The sequence below is a fragment of the Lissotriton vulgaris genome, chromosome 11 (genome assembly GCF_964263255.1).
Source record: "Lissotriton vulgaris chromosome 11, aLisVul1.2, whole genome shotgun sequence".
NCBI lineage: Eukaryota > Metazoa > Chordata > Amphibia > Caudata > Salamandridae > Lissotriton > Lissotriton vulgaris.
Genome location: NC_141699.1, coordinates 133,780,408 through 133,801,615, shown reverse-complemented (window position 1 = coordinate 133,801,615; position 21,208 = coordinate 133,780,408). Strand labels below are relative to the sequence as shown.

The 21,208-nt window shown below is 45.5% G+C and overlaps 1 protein-coding gene across 1 annotated transcript in view; it reads left to right on the top strand.

Annotated features, from left to right (window-relative positions):
• Window positions 1-21,208, top strand: part of DNAH10 (dynein axonemal heavy chain 10) — a 1,963,751-nt gene that overhangs the window by 320,163 nt on the left and 1,622,380 nt on the right. The window contains exon 12 of the mRNA XM_086942901.1: window positions 14,420-14,590. Coding sequence (XP_086799027.1) covers window positions 14,420-14,590 — 171 coding nt within the window. The remainder of the gene's footprint in view (window positions 1-14,419; window positions 14,591-21,208) is intronic.

The following is a 21,208-nucleotide window of genomic DNA, read 5'->3' as shown; positions in this document are numbered from 1 at the left end:
CACCCACGTGTACGCCTCCTTACACGCCTTCTTTCATGCCCATGTGTTCTTATCTCTCTCTCTTTCACTTGCTCCGCCTGGAGCGCTCCGCCTTCTCTATTCATTGCAATTGTATGGTTTTACTATATATAATGTGATATGTGAATAAAGCGTTAGATGACGACCCTTCCTGAACCTTAGTGGTGATGGAACCCGATTCTCCATTGACTCGAGTCATTGTATTAAAGCCCTTTTGAATCGTACACCACGGACTCTGCCTCTCATTTTATGAGCTATCCTTATTCCTTATTAATGTATAGAAATTATGACAGGGTAATAACTTTATTTACCACATTAATCTGGCGCCCGAATAGGGACGAGTCCCCTTCCCCACGCGCCGGCGATGTAAGCGCAGCCCCCTGACCCCTTCTATAGCCGTGACGGACTTCAAGTGTACACGTCAGCGGGATTTCCTGCCAACTCCCTCAGGCCCACGGAGGAGACGGAGACTGCGACCAGGCATCCACACGAGGCGGTGAGGATTGCGGACCATCCCGACCAGACCCCAAGCCGAGAGAGCAAGGTCCGAGGTATCCCGAGGCCCACCTGTTCCAAGGCGCATGCGCAGCAAGCAGCAGTAGCAGTACCAGAAGCCGTAGCAGTCCAGTCCAGTATCGAGTTTTCCGAGGCCTTCAGTTTTGCTTCCCGGTGAGTACCGTTGTTGGGAACGCATAGAGACGGGTTCATTTATTTTAGCCCGGTCAAGACGGGTCTGGGTACACAGATCCGGTACAGACGTGTCCATTTAGGTGTATGCGGTAAAGACGTGTCTCTTCATGAGACCGGTATGGCTGTACTGTTTAGCAGTGCATCAAGTAACAAGTAATTCAGGATTGTGTTTTTTCTATGTACTAGTTAGTATCTGTTTCTAATGTTTTAATGTCGTGGTATGAATGATTGTTTTCAGTCTATTATTGTGCTTATTGTGTTTTCGTTCAAGTTAGTTCAAACATGCCGCTGTTTCCGAAATTACGTCAGATAGGGACCAGGAAAGGGATACTCGAAGAGGCAGTTCCCGTCCCGCCTAGGGACACTCCTGGTCATTTTATGTACCAGAAACATGGGCTAGATGCCATACTGTATTTAGATTTATGGGTAGATTACACGAAGGATCTGGAAGAGAAATATAGGTGGCCTGTCTCAGGGACATGGGATGCTGATTGCATCATGAGAGTAGAGGAAGCACTGTGGAAAAAGAAAGCTAGACAATCCCAGAAAGATGCCATAGAGTTGTGGCGTAAAGAAGCGCATAGAAGAACAGAGAAAGAAATCCACAAAGCAGAGAGAAGTAGAGAAGCATCAGAAAAAGCCAAAGAAAAAGAGCTAAAGGAAGAAGGTGAACGGGTTAAAGCAGAACAAATAGATAGACAAAGAAATGCCCTTATTAAAGGCATGTATCCCGTCCTCGCCAAGGGCCTACCTAAAGTGACCCCGGAAGTACCCAGTAACTTGCCGCCACCACTGTTCTCCCGACAAAAGTCCATGGTCATAAACAGACAGCTGCGGACATTTTTCTTTCCTCCTATTTAGAAGACGCTGCTCCGGATTATGTAAATGCAGATTTTCCTCCCCCTCCTCCTGTCAACAACCCTACCAATCCTTTTCGCCAACCACCCGTAGCACAAGATCAACCCGCATTAGCAGTAGCACTGACAGTGAAAGACGATTCAAGCCAAGGCGTCTCAAGTCTAGGGGCATCGGGAGGGGGGCCCACTAGAGACATACCACACACACCGCACAACCCACCACCACCATCACGAACACTACGAGAATTAGCACTACAACGCACGCCAAAAACGACAATGACAACAGCATCTCTTAGACAATCACTTTCCAATTGTATATATGATCCAATACCAGGTGTGGGCGCAATGCTCACATACTCAATACGTTTAAGACGCGTTGCAGACTATTTGGTCACTTTGCCGGACATGAAGGAACATTTAGACAGAATATACCATTTCGTTAGAACGGGGGAGGGACCAGAAAGTATACATGAGGCCATGGCAAATAGAAAGGTGGAGCTTCAAAGCATGCTTTTACGATTTTTGATTAATTGTTTGATCAGGGAACAAGACCAGCCAACTAGAGAAGTAACTAAAGGTATGATTACTTGGAGTGACAACATAGCTGTCGGTAAACATGACACACTGTCAAAAATAGAATGCATGTACAGGAAAATTCGTAAAGAAATTCTGAATATACACAAGAAAGAGCAGGCCGAGAAAGAGGACGAGTTAGTCACAGATGAGGAAGATACAGAATCAGAGGAAATAAATAAAATGAATTACGTAGGCAGGGCTAGACCGTTTGACAGGCCCATAGGCCTAGATTACAGTAAACTTTCCCTCTCTGCAATACCAGAAAGATATTCTCTCGAACACCTATTCCAAGCTACTGAACATGCACTGAAAAAACGAGTAGGGAGTAGTGAACTTTGTACTACGCATGAACAGGAACTAGCCCGGTCAGCAGTTCAATGGGCTTGTAATTCTAACATATATAAGGATGACATAGTAGCGCAAACATTTTTGAGTTTTCCTCCGGAAGAACAGCGTTTAGCTGGTATTCACATGGTTCAACATCTCATCACATTGTACGAGAGTCAGCATTCTGATCCAGGTCCCTTGTATAAACTACTGGACGATTTACTCCTAGCAAGATGGAGAGGCCTAGGTGCCGAGTTAATTAATGTTATTCTAGATCAACGACATAAGTACTTGACTTTTCTGACCCCGCACTTGATTCCTGCCCCACACCGAGAAAGAAAGACCTTCCACATAGACAGACAGAACCCCCTACGAGAGGTTCATCCCGTTAGAACTGCAGGGGGTGAGCTTCAACGAGTATACGTTTACACACCCTTGACAAAAATGGAATTATTGGAAATGAAAAAATTACTGCCCTGCCGTGATAAAGACCCAGGGGGGTTCCACCGTGAATTAAAAGACATGCTCCGCATAGGGGATTACACATACGCTGATACCATTAAATTATTGAAAGTACTGTTACCAGCAGGCATTTACGAAAAGATTGGGAGGTGGGAGAGAAAAAGATCAGTTGGACAGAATTAGAAGACGAGGATAAACGCTGAGGCCCTGGTGTTGGTCTTGGGGACAAAGCCAAAGAACTACCCGAACTATTGATACAGGTTTTGCCGAAATTATTGACTACTAAAAAGGAAGATTGGGATGCTATTTCAGCCTGCAAACAGAAACAAGATGAAGACACTAGTGATTTTTATTCTAGATTCGAAAAATGTTTTACTATTAACAGTGGCCTGAAGCCAAGTAGTGAATCATACCCACATCTTTTTGTGAGCAAATTAGTAGAGAATTCCTTACCCCAGATCAAGAATTGAGTACTGAAGGTTGAGAGTACCTGGCAAGCAAATAGCCCTTCCCAGATGTTGCAAATGTTACAGTACCACCAGAACCGAATTAGAGAAGAACAAGAACACGAAAAGAGACGCATGAATGATACGAAAATGAAAGTACTAGTTGCTCAATCAGTTCCAGCTGATGGCCATAAAAAGGGTGCGGCACCTGTCAAAGGGAACTGTAATTACTGCAAACAGCCAGGTCACTATATAAATGAATGTGCTGTCCTGAAACACAATATAGCTACAGGCAAGACGAAAGAAAGACCGCGTCCTCCTAGACAGGATAACATCCCGCAGAACACGCAAACGCCACAGAACACGCAACAGACAGTAGCTGTACCCCAACCCATTGCTGCCACACAACATGTCACGCAACAAATGTACCAGTATGCCCAGTCAGACTATCCAGACTATCAACAGTACTCATGAAACAGCCTAGAGAGGGAGGTCGCTTGCCCCTTATTGAGGTACCTGTAGATCAAGAGGGTCCCTATGTACATAGTCGTGTATTGGGGAAAGACAGAAAATTTCTGATTGACACAGGGGCGAGCAGAACTACCATCAGTCATGACGAGGTTCCAGGGGCACCCCTCTCAGGCTCACAGAATATTTCCCTGGGATTTTCAGGAAAGCCTATTGTTAAAGAAGTGTCAAAGCCAGCTTCCCTAGGAGTCGGTCCATTGTCCCGCACTACAGACTTGTTGCTTACTAAATCATGTCCAGAAAACTTGCTTGGTATAAAGACATTGAAAGAACTAGGAGCAGTGATTTGTTGTTCTCCGGAAGGAGTGAGATTGTTTTTACGTGATTTTAAAGGACATTATGTGTTGAGAGATTTTGACCCCAGACTCCAGAATGTACCACAGCATTTATGGGCGCAAGGTCCGACTGATGTAGGTTACATGCACATTACACCACACCGTGTCACACTCAAGCAAGGAGTTGTACTGCCACGAATCCGACAATACAAGTTCCCACCTGATGCTGTAGTTGCATTACTGAAAATTGTTGACAAACTCATTGCACAGGGAGTGGTTGTAGAAACTGACTCCAATGTATGTAATTCTCCTATCATTCAGATTCTTAAACAAACTGACCCAAATGCACCACCAGTCTACAGACTAGTGATTGACCTCCGAGAACTGAACAAATGCATAATACCCCAGTACCCAGTGGTCCCAGACATTTATTCACTATTGACTGCAATTGATTCCGAAGCGACGTTCTTCACTGTGATAGATCTCAAGAACGCCTTCTTTAGTGTCCCGATCCATCCAGAGAGCCAATACCTTTTCGGATTCTGTTTAAATGGACGAAGCTTCAAATTTACGAGGGCTCCTCAAGGGTTCACAGAAAGTCCTAGTATTTACAGTCAAGCATTGAAAAGACAACTAGACAGTATTCACATGCCTACTGACACTGCACTGCTCCAATACGTGGACGATCTTTTGATCACAGCACGAACAGAACGAGACTGTGAACGTGCATCACTGACAGTCCTATACTTCCTGGCAGAAAAGGGGCACAAAGTGTCCCCTTCAAAGTTACAATTCTGTGCCCAGCAAGTGGTGTGCCTTGGACACTTGCTGTCCAAGTGGGGTAGACAGTTGACACCTGATCGCATTCAGTTAATCGCACATCTTCCGCAGCCCAAGACACAAAAGGAAGTACGGGCCTTCATTGGCCTCACTTCTTACTGCAGACAATGGATTCCCCAGTACGCATATCTAGCCAAACCACTCATACAGTTGACAACACAGGAGGCAGCGGCTTCGACTGTCCTCCCTTGGACTCAAGAACATACACTTGCATTTGATGAATTGAAAAAAGCTCTATGTCAAGCACCAGTTTTAGCGACACCATGTTACAGCAAACCTTTTACACTTTTTGTCACTGAACGCGAAGGCACAGCATTATCTGTCCTTACACAAGATCAAGCAGGAAAACACAAGCCTTGTGCTTACTTTTCTAGTACATTGGATCCAGTGGCCCAGGCTCTGCCTGCGTGCCTAAAATCAGTTGCAGCAACAGCTCTAGCAATCAAACAAAGCGATTCCATAGTGTTAGGACACCCCCTGACAGTACAGGTTCCACACTCAGTGGAAGTTCTTTTAAACAGGACTCAGACTCAACACCTGACTATAGCAGGACTGACAGGATATGAATTGACATTATTCCAGCCACACATAGAGATCAGACGATGCAATACTTTAAACCCTGCTACACTCTTGCCCTCAAGCACAGCGGACCCTGCACCACATGACTGTGTGGAAGTAAATAATACAGTGACGAAGCCAAGACAAGACTTGACAGACATTGCACTATCCGACCCAGACCTGACACTTTATGTAGATGGTTCATGCATGAGAACAAGCACAGGAGAGTTAGTGGCCGCATATGCAGTGACCACTGATACTGAAGTCATAGAGACACATCGAATTGACACCCTGTCTGCCCAAGCAGCAGAGCTCATCGCTCTGACCCAAGCCTGCATACGAGCCAAGAACTTGAAAGTAAACATATACACAGATTCACAGTATGCCTTCGGAGTCGTACACGACTTTGGAGTCCTCTGGCAGGAGAGAGGTTTTCTGACCTCCCATGGGGCCAAAATACAGCATGGTCCCCTCATTCAAGCTCTGTTAGATGCAATACACTTACCTACAGCCATAGCTATCATGAAGTGCAAAGCACATACGAAAGTCACTGACACCATTTCCCAGGGTAACGACCTGGCAGATCGAACAGCTAAACTTACAGCCCAGACTCAAACAGACATTCCAACTGACACGACAAAGACAGAAGTACCATCACTGACAAATTGCATGACAGTCAGGGCTCCCTCACAAGATGTACTCGACATTCAGACACATGCCACTCCAGACGAAATCAAGAAATGGACTGAACAAGGAGGGGTCCAGACAGATCAGGGTTGGATGACAAAAGGCAAAGCCACGTGGTTCCTCCCTGACTCCATGGTTCAAGCTATCATTAATACAGCACATAGTCCAGCACACTTAGGAGAAAAGGCCATGTTAGACAGTTTACAGAACATCTGGTTCAACAAGCATTTACGTGCAGCAGCGAAACAGAAAGTGCGTACCTGCATGATCTGTTGTCAGTTCAATCCAGGCAAAGGCATTCCCGTGGAACAAGGTGGATTTCATCCTCCTGACCACCCTTTTGAAGTCCTCCAGATGGATTATATCCAGATGGACAGATGTCGAGGATTCAAGTATTTCCTCATAGTTGTATGTGCCCTATCTAGATGGACAGAAGCGTACCCAGTCCCAGATTACACTGCTGTGACCACTGCCAAGCAGTTGGTCCGAGAATTCTTCCCGCGATACGGCTTGCCCTGTGTTGTGTACTCAGATAATGGGCAGCCATTCACTTCTGAATTGATGAAACAAGTATCTCTTCTGTTAGGGTACCAGTGGAAATTCCATTGCGTACGACACCCAGAGGCAGCAGGTCTCGTAGAAAGACACAATCAGACACTCAAAACCAAGTTAGCGAAGGTCTGTGCAGAAAAAGGCGTGGATTGGATGGTAGCCTTGCCGGTTGCCCTCTTTTACATGCGTATGGTAGCTCATTCCAGAACCGGACTATCCCCGTACGAGGTGGTTTTTGGTAGACCGCCGAATATGTGGGGTACGCCTATGCCGAGAAAAATAACTGATGTCGACAGTACTATGCTGACAGATTACCTGGCTTCCTTGATGTCTGCACTCCTTTCTTGTCGTTCACAGGTTGCCGCTGCCTTCCCCGACAAGGAAGGGCTGGCTCCATGCCCATCACGTGAAACTCTTTCATGGACTTGGTTCGGTAAAAGACTCTAAGGACTGCCTCGAAAACAGTGACTTTAAACTCCCTTTGCTAGAAAAGACTCCGCAACAAGAGTATAAACAGAAACTACGGTCTAGTAAGTCAGACAGCGTTTAATTGTTTAAGTCCCCCTCGGGTGAAGCGGTTAGACAGGCTCCTGACATGTATAAGATCGTAGACCCAATTAGACAGAGAGATAGGCAGAAAGAGATGAAAAAGAAATACTGCAAAAACTTACGCAGCAGATGCATAGTAACTCTGATCATTATGTTTTTTCTCAGTATATCGATTATATGTATAAGCTTGACGCTACATGTTTTCTTTCGTCCTCTTGGTTCACATATACATTCTTCCTTCAATGACACTGTAGAGCACACATTTAGTGACCTGCCACCCCATGAATTGTCATATCGACTAGCACTGCGCAACAATACCTTTATTCGTATGTTACACCATTCTCACCAGTCCAGCAATGTAACGAATTGCTGGGTGTGTGGCCGACTCCCACCTTATCAGAAAATGAAGGGAGTTCTGCCCCTCTTTCCTTATCCATTTTCGCACAATGGTTCGTGCGGAGCTTGGTTTGCTTTAATGTCCTCAACTCAAGACAGAAAGTTCACAGATTCCCAGAGTGAATGGATTTGGGGGGACCTGAATATAGTAATGAATAAGGCATGTTTTCCCGATAAAGATGGTTTTCCCCAAAGGAAAGGAACAGATCTAGAAAATGAAGTGTACGAATTAGGAAATGTTTCCCTTAGCCTCATGATTCTGAACGTCCAGTCCGAGACAAATACAGGTTCACCGTTTATAACAGTCTTACCAGTAAAAGGTGAATTATGTGTTAGAAAGAATGGTTCAGTGCACTTGGGACACAGTGATTGTAATACTGTGGTCGAATTTAATGATAAAGGAAAGTCTACTTTCAAAGCTTCCCGCCATTCCTATTTCATTTGCGGTCAGACAGCCTATGTACTGCCCTTAGACTGGGGTGGAACGTGTTATATTGCGTTCCTACTGCCACCTGTTTTTCTAGCCCCATCCCATTATCACCGTGACTCCCGACTCGTACATGTAAGACACAAGAGGGAGACCGAGTCCCCGGTTGTCGATCAGACTGAGACAGCGTGGGAGCAATATACAGATTTCAATAAAGGATTCTTTTTCTTCATAGGTCCCGTCCAAAACAGTAAATGAATACGCAAATTAACCAGAACTTTGGAAGCAGTAGTGAATGAGACTACTTCTGCCTTAGGTAACTTGACCGAGGAACAGTCTGCTATGAGACTTGTTGTTCTTCAGAACCGCCTTGTTCTTGACGTCATCCTGGGCGATAGGGGCGGAGCTTGTAGAGTGATCGGCTCCAGTTGTTGTGTGTTTATTCCAAATAACGCACCATCAGTGTATGCAGCAATAACGAGGCTCCATAAGATAGCTCACGAGATACACCAGAATCCAGGCACCTGGACTTGGTCCGGTTGGCTCTTGAGTGTGATATCAGCCTGGGGATGGAAAGTATTGTCATTCCTAGGAATAATACTGCTCGTAGTATTCAGTTGCTGTCTCTGTCTGCAATGTCGCCCAGCGATTTGCGGCTTGTGTGCCACTGCCTGTATTCCCCGTCCACGTTCACGTTCCAGTGCACAAATGAAAAAGGATGAGCAAATGATGCTATATGAACAGATAGATGGTCTCATAAATATAGATGTGTCCTGAAGGGCACAGTAGGGGACAAGGAGGGAATGAGGAAACAGAAAATTTTATGTGGCCAGTGTGTCCCCCACTCGCACCCTATCCATGTACCTATGCCCCATGTATGTCCATGTTATCATGTAATTCCCATCTCGTGCCTGTAATAATAATGCCCCTGCATTTCCGTCTAATGTTAGCATGGCAGTTATTCGGCCTTCCATGAATGAAACGTTAATTTTGCACTGAGGCCTACGTTGCCAATGCATTTACATGGTACACGTTTAAAAGTCGAGACGCACACGTTTTTGTGGCCCAGCCGAGCCAGGCCCTGAATTCAGGCTCCGAGCCTCTTCTGACTCTGAAAGTTGCAGTTTAGTTATGCATCCCTGACCTCTCCCTTACTCCCGCTCAGCCGAGAGGTGCCCGGCCTGGCCTGCCAAGACGGTATTTTGCCTACAGCTATCTGCTCAGCTCCGCAAAAACACATTCCAGTCTAGTGAAAGGGGTAAACATATTCCGCCTGCAGAGCATAGGGCCTAGCCTTCCTGTCTCCATTCAAGTAATTTACTGAACCCGTTGCCATAGAAGGCCCATGGCCCCCACGCAATGCACGAAGAAATATATGCACACACTAGCATTTAGTGATGAACAGCTTTTGCTCGAGAGACCTTTACTTCAGACAATACATCCTCCAAACACAAGATATCAGATATGCCAAAGGTGCAGGTCGTTCTGAAATCCCAGACTCCTCTTCTAGTGCTAAAGTCAGCTCCCCCCAGCTCTCCTTGTTACACGTCAGTTACACGTCATGACCAGTTTTGCGCGCACAAGTAGGGTAAAGGTTCTTGCTGACCCTGCAGACCTCCTCTATGCATCCACCCACCTATGACACACCTATGACTCATCAAGTGAACACTCACGTGTACGCCTCCTTACACGCCCATGTGTTCTTATCTCTCTCTCTTTCACTTGCTCCGCCTGGAGCGCTCCGCCTTCTCTATTCATTGCAATTGTATGGTTTTACTATATATAATGTGTTATGTGAATAAAGCGTTAGATGACGACCCTTCCTGAACCTTAGTGGTGATGGAACCCGATTCTCCATTGACTCGAGTCATTGTATTAAAGCCCTTTTGAATCGGACACCACGGACTCTGCCTCTCATTTTATGAGCTATCCTTATTCCTTATTAATGTATAGAAATTATGACAGGGTAATAACTTTATTTACCACAACGGAGCTGCCGAGGGAAATTGACGTCCTGGGACCAAGGTCTTGCGACCTTCTTTTCATCCACCCGTCTGTGCTTCCTCTGCCGATTCTTTTCCCGGGAACTCTGACTGAGTGAAGCTGGGAAAACCTCCTTACCTCGTGCACAGTGCAAAGACCGAAGCCGCAATGCATGCCTTGCAGTAGAAGGAATACTAAAAGGTCACTTCATCGTGACTTCAGGTGAGTCTTGCTCCCAGGTGTAGCACTGCTCTCCATAGGGCAGAGATAAGGCGCCATGCTGACAGGCTCTCTGAGAACCGTGTCAAAGCGATTTAGAAATCCTGTCCAGGGACATCTTAAGGATTTTGGGGGCCCTGGGCCAAACATATTTTTGGGGCCCCTGTTCGGAACAGCTTTACATTTATGATCAAATTTCAGCTTTTTCACGCCCTCTTTGGCCAGGTGACCGACACTCTACTGACACCCTGGTCAAAATTCTAAATGTATTTCTATCTAATATTCAGAGATTGTGATGTGTGTTTTCAATAGTGTAATATAGCAGCAGCTCACTCTGCGACCGAGGTCCTCTTTTTGATCTAAAAGGATTTTTTTATGGATGTTGCAAAATATCTGTAACTCCCATACATCGCTCGTATTAAAAACACATTAAAGCAAAATAGTATTTAAAACAATCTATGTTTAAGAATCATTCATGGTCATTAGGGCAGGACTGTATTGAGAACAGAGCCAGATCTCTCAGGGGCCTCCCTGAAAGACTGGGGTCCTCGGCCAGAGCCCATTTTACATCTTCCAAGAAAAACCATCACATTTCAGATCCCTCCTCGATGCTGCTAAAAACAGACCCAAAAAACTTTTCGACCTCATAAAAAAAACAAATTGCTCTCCCCAAACCAACAAGCCTGAGGATGCCGCAACAAAAGCAACTGAGTTCGCTTTATTCTTCGATCAAAAGGTAAAATCTCTGGTGGAACAGGTCACCCACCCCACCCCCATTGAGGAGCGAAAATCCCTAGTCACTTGACAGAACTTTGCCGCCGTCTCGGAGGATGATCTCCTCAAATGCATCCGAGAAACCAAACCCTCCAACCATTCTTCTGACCCCATACCCAGTGACATCGCTATTGATTTCCATACTAACACTCTCTCCTACTGGACCAGGCTAGTCAATCTCTTCCTCAGTCAAGGATCCCTCCCAGTTGTCCTCAAAACAGGCAAGTTACCCCCTTCTAAAAAAAAACCTCTGCAGATGCAAACCACCTCAATAACTTCTGCCCCATCACCAATCTCCCTTTTCTTTCAAAGATCACAGAAAAATGCGTTGCAAAACAGCTTTCCCAACACATTAAGGGCAATAATCTCATAGACATGTTCCAGTCTAGCTTTATTCAAAATTGCAGCACTGAACCAGCCCTGCTGCAAGTGATCGATGATGCGCTGCATATTCTCGATTCGGGGGAATCGTGCCTTCTGATTCTTCTTTACCTCTATGATTTATAGAATACTTTTGCATTCCTTTTTATCAATGAATTTATACGGAATAATGCAGAATGGTTTTTACAGAGTTCTATTATTGATTTAATGATTTTATCATATGCTTTGTTCTTATCAAATTAAAATGTACTTTATATGCTAAAACAGTTGTTTCAACCTTTTATTATTTCTGGTTGTTTTTTTTTGCCAATTAATGTGTGCCAATATTTCGTTTGTCTGCCTGGGTGCGTTACTTTACAAATATCTTCTTTACCTCTCTGCATCTTTTGGCACTGTCAATCATAACACCCTCCTTAACATTCTTCAACAGAAAATGGGTGTGGAAGGCACAGTACTCAAATGGTTTGCCTCTTTCCTCTCGGACAGATCACAAATGATCAAGATAGGGAACAGTCTCTCGGCTCCACTGGTGGTTGGTCAAGGCGTCCCTCAAGGTTCTATCCTTGCTCCCACTCTGTTTAATCTCTATCTGGAACCATTAGGGAACCTCCTAAGCAAATCTGGAATCCTCTATCATCTTTATGCGGCTGACACCCAAATCTACGTTAAGGTGTCTTCCCCTTATGATCTCTCACTACTCAACTCTACTCTCAACTCTATTCACAACTGGATGTTAGTTCAGCAACTCATTCTCAATCCCTCCAAAACAGAATTCCTCCTCTTATCTAGCTCTCTCTCCCCGCCTCCTGTTCAATCCTGGATGGATCAGTTGAAATTACTCAACAGTAACCCCATCATTGTGGACTGCCCTAAATCCTTAGGTGTCATACTTGACAAAAGACTCAACCTAATCTCACACATCAATTCCATTGCCAAGAGCGCAGGTTTTCAGCTGCGCCTTCTATGGGGGATTTGTCGGTTCTTCCCGGAGAATGACCTAAAAACCTTGGTCCAATCGCTAGTTCTCTCTAGACTGGATTATTGTAATTCTCTTCTGACTTGCCTTCCCAAATCTCACCTCTCTCCCCTCAAATCCGTCCTCCACTCTGCAGCTCGCTTCATTTCAGGGTCCAAATGAAGTGACCACATCACTCCTATCCGGTCTTCACTCCGATGGCTTCCCATCAAGGCTAGAGCTATCTACAAAACGGCGTGCTTTACCCACAAAGCCTTGCACTCTTCCCCCCCTCGCTATCTGGTGAATAGACTGAAATTGTCTGGAGGCTCAAGACCTTCTCGGAATGCGGAAAAGTTCCTTCTTGAGCCCCCCTCCCTCAAAAGGGAAAATATTTATGGCACGATCGTTCTCAGGTAATGCGGTGAGAATCTGGAACTCGCTTCCTCCTTCGCTTCGTGCCATCACCTCCATCCAGATCTCCAAAGCGGACCTCAAATCTCTTCTATTCCAAAGACACTTTCAGAACTAATTCCCTCCTTCTCAGACCCCACAAGGAAGTTCTTTAGTCATGGTAAATTTGTCATATATATTAATATTTTGTTTGTACATTCTGTGCTTGCTGCGTTTGATATTGTGCCCCTTTTGCCTGCGTTGTTTTGATTCTATGGCCTGCTATTTTTCGCCAGGAAGTTCTTTAGTCATTGTAAATTTGTCATATATATTTATATTTTTGTTTGTACATTCTGTGCGTGCTGTGTTTGATATTGTGTTCCTTTTGCCTGCGTTATTTTTGATTCTATGGCCTGCTACTTTTGTTTTGTTCCATTCCTGTAACAGTTCTCCCATGTAACATAACTGGTTTTATTGTACAGTGCTCTGACACCTTCGGGTAAAGTCTGTGCTTTATAAAAATTCATTAAATAAATTAATAAATAAATTAATAAATACATAAATGCTTTAACTAAAACGTCTTCGGGTAAAGTCTGTGCTTTATAAAAATGCATTAAATAAATTAATAAATAAATAAATGCTTTAACTAAAACGTCTCTGATCCTGTCAGCACACCTCTGGCAAGGACCTCCCTTGACAGGGAACTTTGCAGGTGGCAGGGAAAACGTGTTGCCTGTTTTGCCCTGCTTGTTTTTGGTTTGTGGAGACCGACCCGGGAGACGCTGGGAAAGGGTGAAACCCAGTAGCGTAACGCAAAATGATGAGGCGCCCCAGCGGTGCCCTCGGGTATCCCTTATTTCACAGATGTTCGCTGGCCTTACGCTGAATGCGGCCCCCTGGAGGGCTGCGAGCCCTCCGGGGGTTTGGGGGCCCTCTGCGCCACAGGGACTGCAGGGCTCTGTCTTACGCCCCTGGTGAAACCACCAGCTGCCATTCTACCATTTTGTTACTGTCTTTGGTGAACCGAGAAAGAGTTAACTACAGGGAAGCACTCACTTGCTTCCACTGATCCATTCACATCAGTGTAAGCATTTTTTTTCACAGCTGTGACTTTGTAATATTGAATAATTCAGTATAAGATCTGGTCAGGTTCTCATAGGCACCAATACATAACAATCTACTTCTGTAACAGAATGTTAAATAAATCAACGTATTCGTCTAACGTGATTTTAAGTATCACAGAAATGTATGCGGTTAAAGCAAATTAGATGAATAGCGCAATAAATTGTTGGCATTAAGAAAACGATGTTGATACATTTCTTAACGGTAATGAAGCATTTTGATTTTTAGAGCATTTCATTGTCAGATTAAATTTCAGTACTGAGATACTTCAGTATGTGTTTTTTATGTTTAAATGTGTTTGTTTTTTACGCTCTGAATGCATTTGTTTGATTTTAAGTTTTTACATATGAGCTTACATGCTTAATTTTGGTGTGTTGCTTGATTTGTTCTCGTCTCTCAAACAGGCCATTGAAGAAGAAGCCAAAAACTTCATCGATGAATCTTTCAAAACCCTACGCTCTGCCGAGGCTGCTTTTGACATGCTTTTGAAATTTAAACACATTCGATCTCGTGAAGCCATTAACAAGCAGATGATGAAAAAATTCAATGAAATTTTGGCTCAATATTGTAAAGAGGTAGGGAACTCATTTTGTTAAGCAGTTTCTCTGTTAAAGTCAAGTAGTTAGATCCTACAAAACAAAGAAACGTTTTTGTAGTAGCTATTCCATTTTTTCGGTCTGGAATTTAGGCTGCTATATGCATTTGGGACTGAAATAGCTCTGAAGTTTTTTTAACAGAGATTTTCATCCTACCAAAATGTCTTATTGTCCCTTCCTATTTTGGGGGTTTGTCCTAGGCAGTGTTGACCCTGCTGCAAACAGGACGACGTGAATGGTGTCAGTCTGATGTTGCATCAGTCAGTCTGATGTTGCATCACTGTAAAGTGAAGCTTAGAAATTGGTTAGTAGCTGCTTGAAGCCTACAATATCCAGTTTGGGGTCATTAAAAAAATTAAGATATCTTGATTGAAATTTCTAACCGCAGATTCCTCACCTTTGTGATTTTCCCCAACCGCCAGATGGAAGGTAAGTAACTTGTACATCACGGGTCTTCCAGGTAGCCTGTAATTGAGGTCAGCAAGTGTGACTCCCATCTTGTGTAGGTTACTTGTGCTAACTCAAGTGAACACTCCAGTGAGACATGATCTACTATTCGGAGCATCAACAACGTTCTTCCTTAGACTGTTGTCTGTTTCTGAGCGGCTAAATGGCTGGAATCCCTAAAGATTGCCAAGATGTGCTCAATGAGTTTAGGAAAACCTCAACTCGACAAATATATGTAGATAAATGTGAGCTTTTTTTTTGTCTGCTTCTCTTGTTAGTGTTCAACCACCCTTTCCTATATAATTAGATTTTCAATACTGTTTATATTTGGCTAGGCTGTTACTTTTGCTGTACCTAGATTTGTGGGAAGGTGAACAAAGTGCTTTCTTTGTTCTCTGCACAAACTGTCCATTGTTTTCTGAATGTTTTGAAGCACCTTTGTCTGCACTCAACGAGCATAATTCCACTTAGTGGTTGCTGCCAGTGATGAGCAAGCTTATGAAGCCCTCCCTTGGCCCATGAATATGGTTTCATTCTAATCAAGGCAAAGGAATGGTGTTAGACCTGTCAGCCCTAGGGTGGTCTTTCCATATTTTTTTTTCGCCCTTGACTTATTTTTCCCACCTACTTTTTGTTGGCCTTAGGTCTCTGGGCACCTTCCCATTGTTTCCCAATGTTAAGGTGCATGTGCTCTCTTCCCCTAACATGGCTGCCACTGACCCCTGCTACTGCAGCGTGGTCTTTGTAGACGCATTCTAGTAGCCAGGAGCTGGCTGGAATCCTTAAACAATGTTGCGATACCAGCCTGCCAGCCCATAGATAGAATGAGGGAAGCTCCTGGAACCTTCTAGAACAGGGGAGGTGACACCAACTACCACTGCCAACTGCCAACTGTCGCTATATAAAGAAAGGGAGGGAAACTTTCCAGTCAGTTGGGGCATCACTGACCTGGGGGACCCACGCAGGAGATTTAGGCGGTAGGGCCTAGTCAGGGACTATGCCACTGAGAGTGACAGGGCTTAGGTGCTGCCTTCCAAGTAGAGTGAGGAACCCTGAGCTAGCCCACTGATCTGGCCCGGCGGGAGGGGAACCCAGGGACCCTCTTCAGTGACCTTCTGAGGGAACTTGACCAGCCTTCAACGACACCTCCCCTCTTCCAGCAACCAAGAACCACCTCCTAAGGGCGCCAGAACAACCAAGCGCCGAGAAGACTACTTTCTTGTGTTACCAGGACTACTGGGGATCAGCCAGGTACTGTGCGGTGCCGCTTCTGCACCCCTCTGCCTCATCGGGGCCTGCACTGTACTGCCTTGTCCCCTGACCTAACTGCCTGGACTGCCTGCCAAGCGCTTTCTCTACTTAGCGCTAGACCACTGACCTGCCTGAAGCGCTGTGAACATGCTAATTGCCCCCCTTTGAGTAGCACTGTATCTGCCTCAATTACCACAGTCGAGTGAACTGCCCCGAGGCGCCACACTCTCCGAGCGCCATCCTGCCCTAAAGTGCCAGCTGTGCACTCACCGCCGCGACCCGGAGCTGTTTGCGCCCTGCTGAGGCGCCTGAGGAAACCTCTCCCTGTGACCGCGGCTCCAGCGCCGCCCGTAGAAAACTCCGGGACGCGCTGTGCCTGCTAACGCTGCTGTCCCCCACCGCACTGTGCCCGGCGCCCCATCGGAGCCAGCGCCGACATCGTGCCCCCCTCAGCGGTCCTCGGAGCCAGGAGAGGGCCTCCGCACTGAGTACACTAGGCCGCGCTAGGCCTGAAGTTCTCGTCTCCCTCCTCACGTTACAGGGGTGCCCGGCCTCATCATTGGCCGCGCCCCGCCCCTGCTGACGTCGTCGGAAGATAGGCGGGAACGCCCCCGCGAGCCGCGCTACCATTGGCGGCCGTGGGCGCGCCCCCCTAAGGAAGCCTGCCGATTGGTCCTGGGCTTGGGAAGCCTCTGGAGGCCTGGGACCGAGTTTAGAGCTCGCGCCAGGCACCATCAGTGCGCGAGTGCCCCCCCCACACGCCGGAGCAAACACGGAGGGGTGCCATAGCCCCACAAGTCCCAAAGACCATCGGAGGGCTCAGGAAGAGCACCAGCCTCCGGTGACCATACCAGCCGCCATCAGCTGACGCATGGGACCCGGGTAGGCCCAAAGAAACAGGTAACCCCTCGGGGAAGGAGGGCGGGCTGCTTGAGTGAACGCGGGGCTTCTGGAGGACCGGAGGGAGGCCCGAGATCGCCCCTCCCCGAGTGGAACTGCGTTTGGCCCGGTTTTGCCTGCAGGGTTTCTGAGACTGGGCGAGAGCCCCCCGGAAGTACTAGGTGACTGCCCGGTCAAACTAGTAACCCCCTTTCTAGAGGGAATGATATTGGCTGATGTGCCCTCTGGCCCCTACAATGAATAGTCTGGCCTAAGGCACTGTTTGTCTCCCTGAGGAAATGTTACTGCTGAGTAAGGCAGCGTTTATCCTTCTAATGAAATGCATAAAGAGTTAATGCTGTAGTGATTCTGGAATTGCCCTAATGATTTGACAGCCGTGGTTTTCATTCTAGATGTGCTGCATTGATGATGAAAGGCCCCTTTACTCCCTTAATGAAATGTACTGTTGAAATGTATGTTATTGCTAACTTAACTGTTCACTTCTGGCCTGGTTATTCCTGCTAAAGGGGTCTAAGGGAATATTCACCCTTGCTTGGTGAGAAGTCTGGTGAAACGCCGACAGTTATTTAATATTTAATATTTATTCATTTTAGTATTTATTGCTGGGTGAGGTAACCCATGTGGTTTTTAAGAGAAGCTAATACGTTATACACCTGTGAATACTTGATCACCCTGATGCTAATCTTATATAAATAACTTATTGATTTGAATCCAGCATACCGGTGTGGTCTCAGTCATTGCGTGTGCATTCATTGTCTCAGTGGATGCGTGTGCTGTGTAGTCACTTAACACCTAACCTTTCGGGTGCCTACCTGCTCTTGCCAGGCTAACCCCCGGGGAACTGGTGACCCCAGTTCTTACAAATGGGATCTACATTTTTACATTACATTAAAAGGAACAGGCCATTGACAAGTTTTGGCCATCTATTTTTGAATTTTGAGTTTAAACATTTCTCAGGGAGCCAGGTTCCAGAAACTCAGGGCTTAAACAGGGCATTTTGCATGTTCTTCTATTAGGAAAACAGATTGATCTGGTATTTTATCACCTCGTTGGTCAAGACCCATATGAGCTGCTCTAACAGATGACAACTTAATTCATCTGCTGTCATATTTTGTGTACCTGGAAGAGGAATTGCCAAGAGACAAATGCTGCTCGCAAGCAGCTGATGCCAGATATTCTGAGCATCCCGAGAAAGAACTCTGAATCATGCACTCCTCTCCTTTTTTGATAGTACATTGCGGATGTGTTGTATATCGATGGACATTGCTTGATCACTAGAAAAAAAATACTTTAACTCCAGATGCACTGTTCTCAACTCCATCGTGTTTATTTGAAAAGATTTCTCCATAGGAGACCTTCTACTTTGTTTTGTAAGAGTTCAAATCTGAGCCCCAAATCTCTCTAAGGCCCCATCCATTAACAGAGTCCGTGATGGGGTCAGCAGACAAAATAAAACACCTGTGAGCAACCTCTTTCTCTGGCACCCTCATTTGAGGGATTGCAAGACTCGGGAAGACATCTGTATCTTGTTGCCCCAATTTGTTGACTTCTGACACTGTTTTTCTCCGAGGCATTTCTGTAGAGATCTCATATGTAGTCTTGCACCCCTAACCAGAGAAATACAAGAGGTGCTGGAGCCCAGGGGGAGCATACTTGTGTTACTGAACTACAGTATGTAAAATGAAGTTGAGGGCATTTCTGATGTCTAGAAAGAAAACTCTTTTGTGCAAGAGACACTCTTCCTAGCCATCTCTCTTGATATGCTCTCAAATATTGGACCAGTTAACTTCGTTCAAGAGTTAATTTCTTGAAGTTTATGTGAAGACCCAGTTTGTAAAGAAGGTCTGTTTAGCTGAGGAGGCAAAAATCTCTCTATTCTCATGTTAATTGGTCCATAATACTTTTATGTCCATTTAAAATAAATGTTATTGTTGTGCATTTTTTAGAATCAAACAGTATGTACAGCAAAACATAGTGCAACCAAAAACCCAATTGCTGCAGTATACAGGAATGCAGGATATAATAAGTGACAGTTTCTGACATAAATCATGCAAGTCTGAGTTCCGTAGCTGCAATGGTATTCCCTGACCCAGGAGTCCTATCCATATCAGGGGGTCCTTGATACCTACAAGATGCAATGGTTTCACCCCCAGGTCCCCATATGAGATCCTTCTCCTACCTCGCTGCAAAGACCAGGAACTCCATGCCTCTGCACCTCAGGCAATCACCATCACTGCAGCAATTCAAGAAGGACCTCAATACCCAGCTCTTCAACTGAACCGCAGATCCACTTGCCCCAGTATTGGAACTTTCATAGATTCCTATGCTTTGTATCATTCCCTGTCGTCAGCCTGGGAGCCTCTGTAAATAGAAAATAACATAGCAGTATGTACAAAAGAGAAAGTTAGGCCTAGCCCTCATCTCATTTTGTAGCCTATCTACCTCTTTTTGTAAAAGAGACCAAAACTTTGCGACAACCAATCAGATTAGCCTCACCCCATAGAACCCTCCTGAGAGAACCTCAGAGCCTCAGATTTTCTACCGCACGTTGTGCTAAGGGAGTCTCCAGTGAGCTCTGCTCAGTTTTCTCTTCAACTATGGATTTCTACACCTTTTTTTCTCTTCAGGATGTTAGAAAAGAAAGCTGTATTCAAAGCCTGTGCTACTTGCTCAAAGAAGAGACTATATGTCGAAGATAAGCATAAAGATTGCATTTATTGCTTATACCCAGATCACAAGGCCACTGAGTGCAAGATCTGCCGAACGTTCTCGACCAAGACTCTGAGAGACCAGGAAGGAAGACTTCTGACTTGGCTACAGAAGATGAAGTCTCGAAAGGAGGTTCTTTTTATTAATAGTGAAGATTCCTCCTCAGCAACATCTTCGGGGAGGTCTACAAAAAGCGGTAGGTCTTCCCTTTCTACATCTGCCGAACCTCCTGCTAAGGCTTCTCAAAAGACCTCTGAAAGGTCTAAAAGGCTTAGTCCCAAAAAATCTCCTCACAATTCAAAGGAGAAAGAGGGACTTCTTCCTGAGGTGTCATCTGGAAAAAAGGCAAGCCAAGGCCTTTCTTTTACCTCTTCACCATTGGAAAAGATCTTGAAGAAGCCTTCAAGTACACCTCAGGATGCGAAAGGAGAGAAGAAAATCCGTCCATCGACGACAATCTCCTCAGGTACGTCGACGATGACGTAAAAAACCCAATTGGTTTCAGTTTCTGCTCCGTCGACGGGCCTGTCGTCGAGAGCTTCGCTGACGATACATGCTTCTGCTTCGTCGACGTGACTAACAACCTCAACGTCGATGGTGATGACACCGACGATGGTGTCGAAGGCGACGAAGACAACAATGTCGATGACAACGGCAACGAGGATTCTGACATCTACTCCACCGTCTACGACAGTTCTTTCTCCAGCGATGACAATTCCCTCGTCGACGACACCGTGGACGATCCAAAAAGTTAAAATTTCAATCAGGAAAATACTAATTACTCAGGAAATTACATCACCCAGTAGGGTAACACCATTACCTCTGCCTCTTCTTCTAGACGAGGAATATTCTGAAGAGGATGAAAGTCCATATGGAGATGCTTATAGTCCTTCTCAACTTCAGGTGAAGTACCAGGACTCAGATTTGGATGATTATTACCTGGGTCAACATCATCCAGAGACTCAATTCACTCCTCCTGATACACCTCAGGAACCATCAGGACAAGGTATGGTGGCCATGCCGTCTTCACCAATAAATGACCTACAGCTGATGTTGTTGGATTACAAGAAGAGGTTCCCATCTCAAACCTCCGAAACCAAGCAACCTCCACCACCACCAACTCAGCAACCTCCTTCTACTTCTGTGGCATCAACTTCTCAAAGGCAGGAAGAACAGCCTTTGATAGAAGGGCATGATGTGGTTACAGTGCATGATGATGATGATTCATCAGATGAGGACAGAATGTGGAACATATCCAAAATCCTGACGCAGAATGGGACGATTATGTTA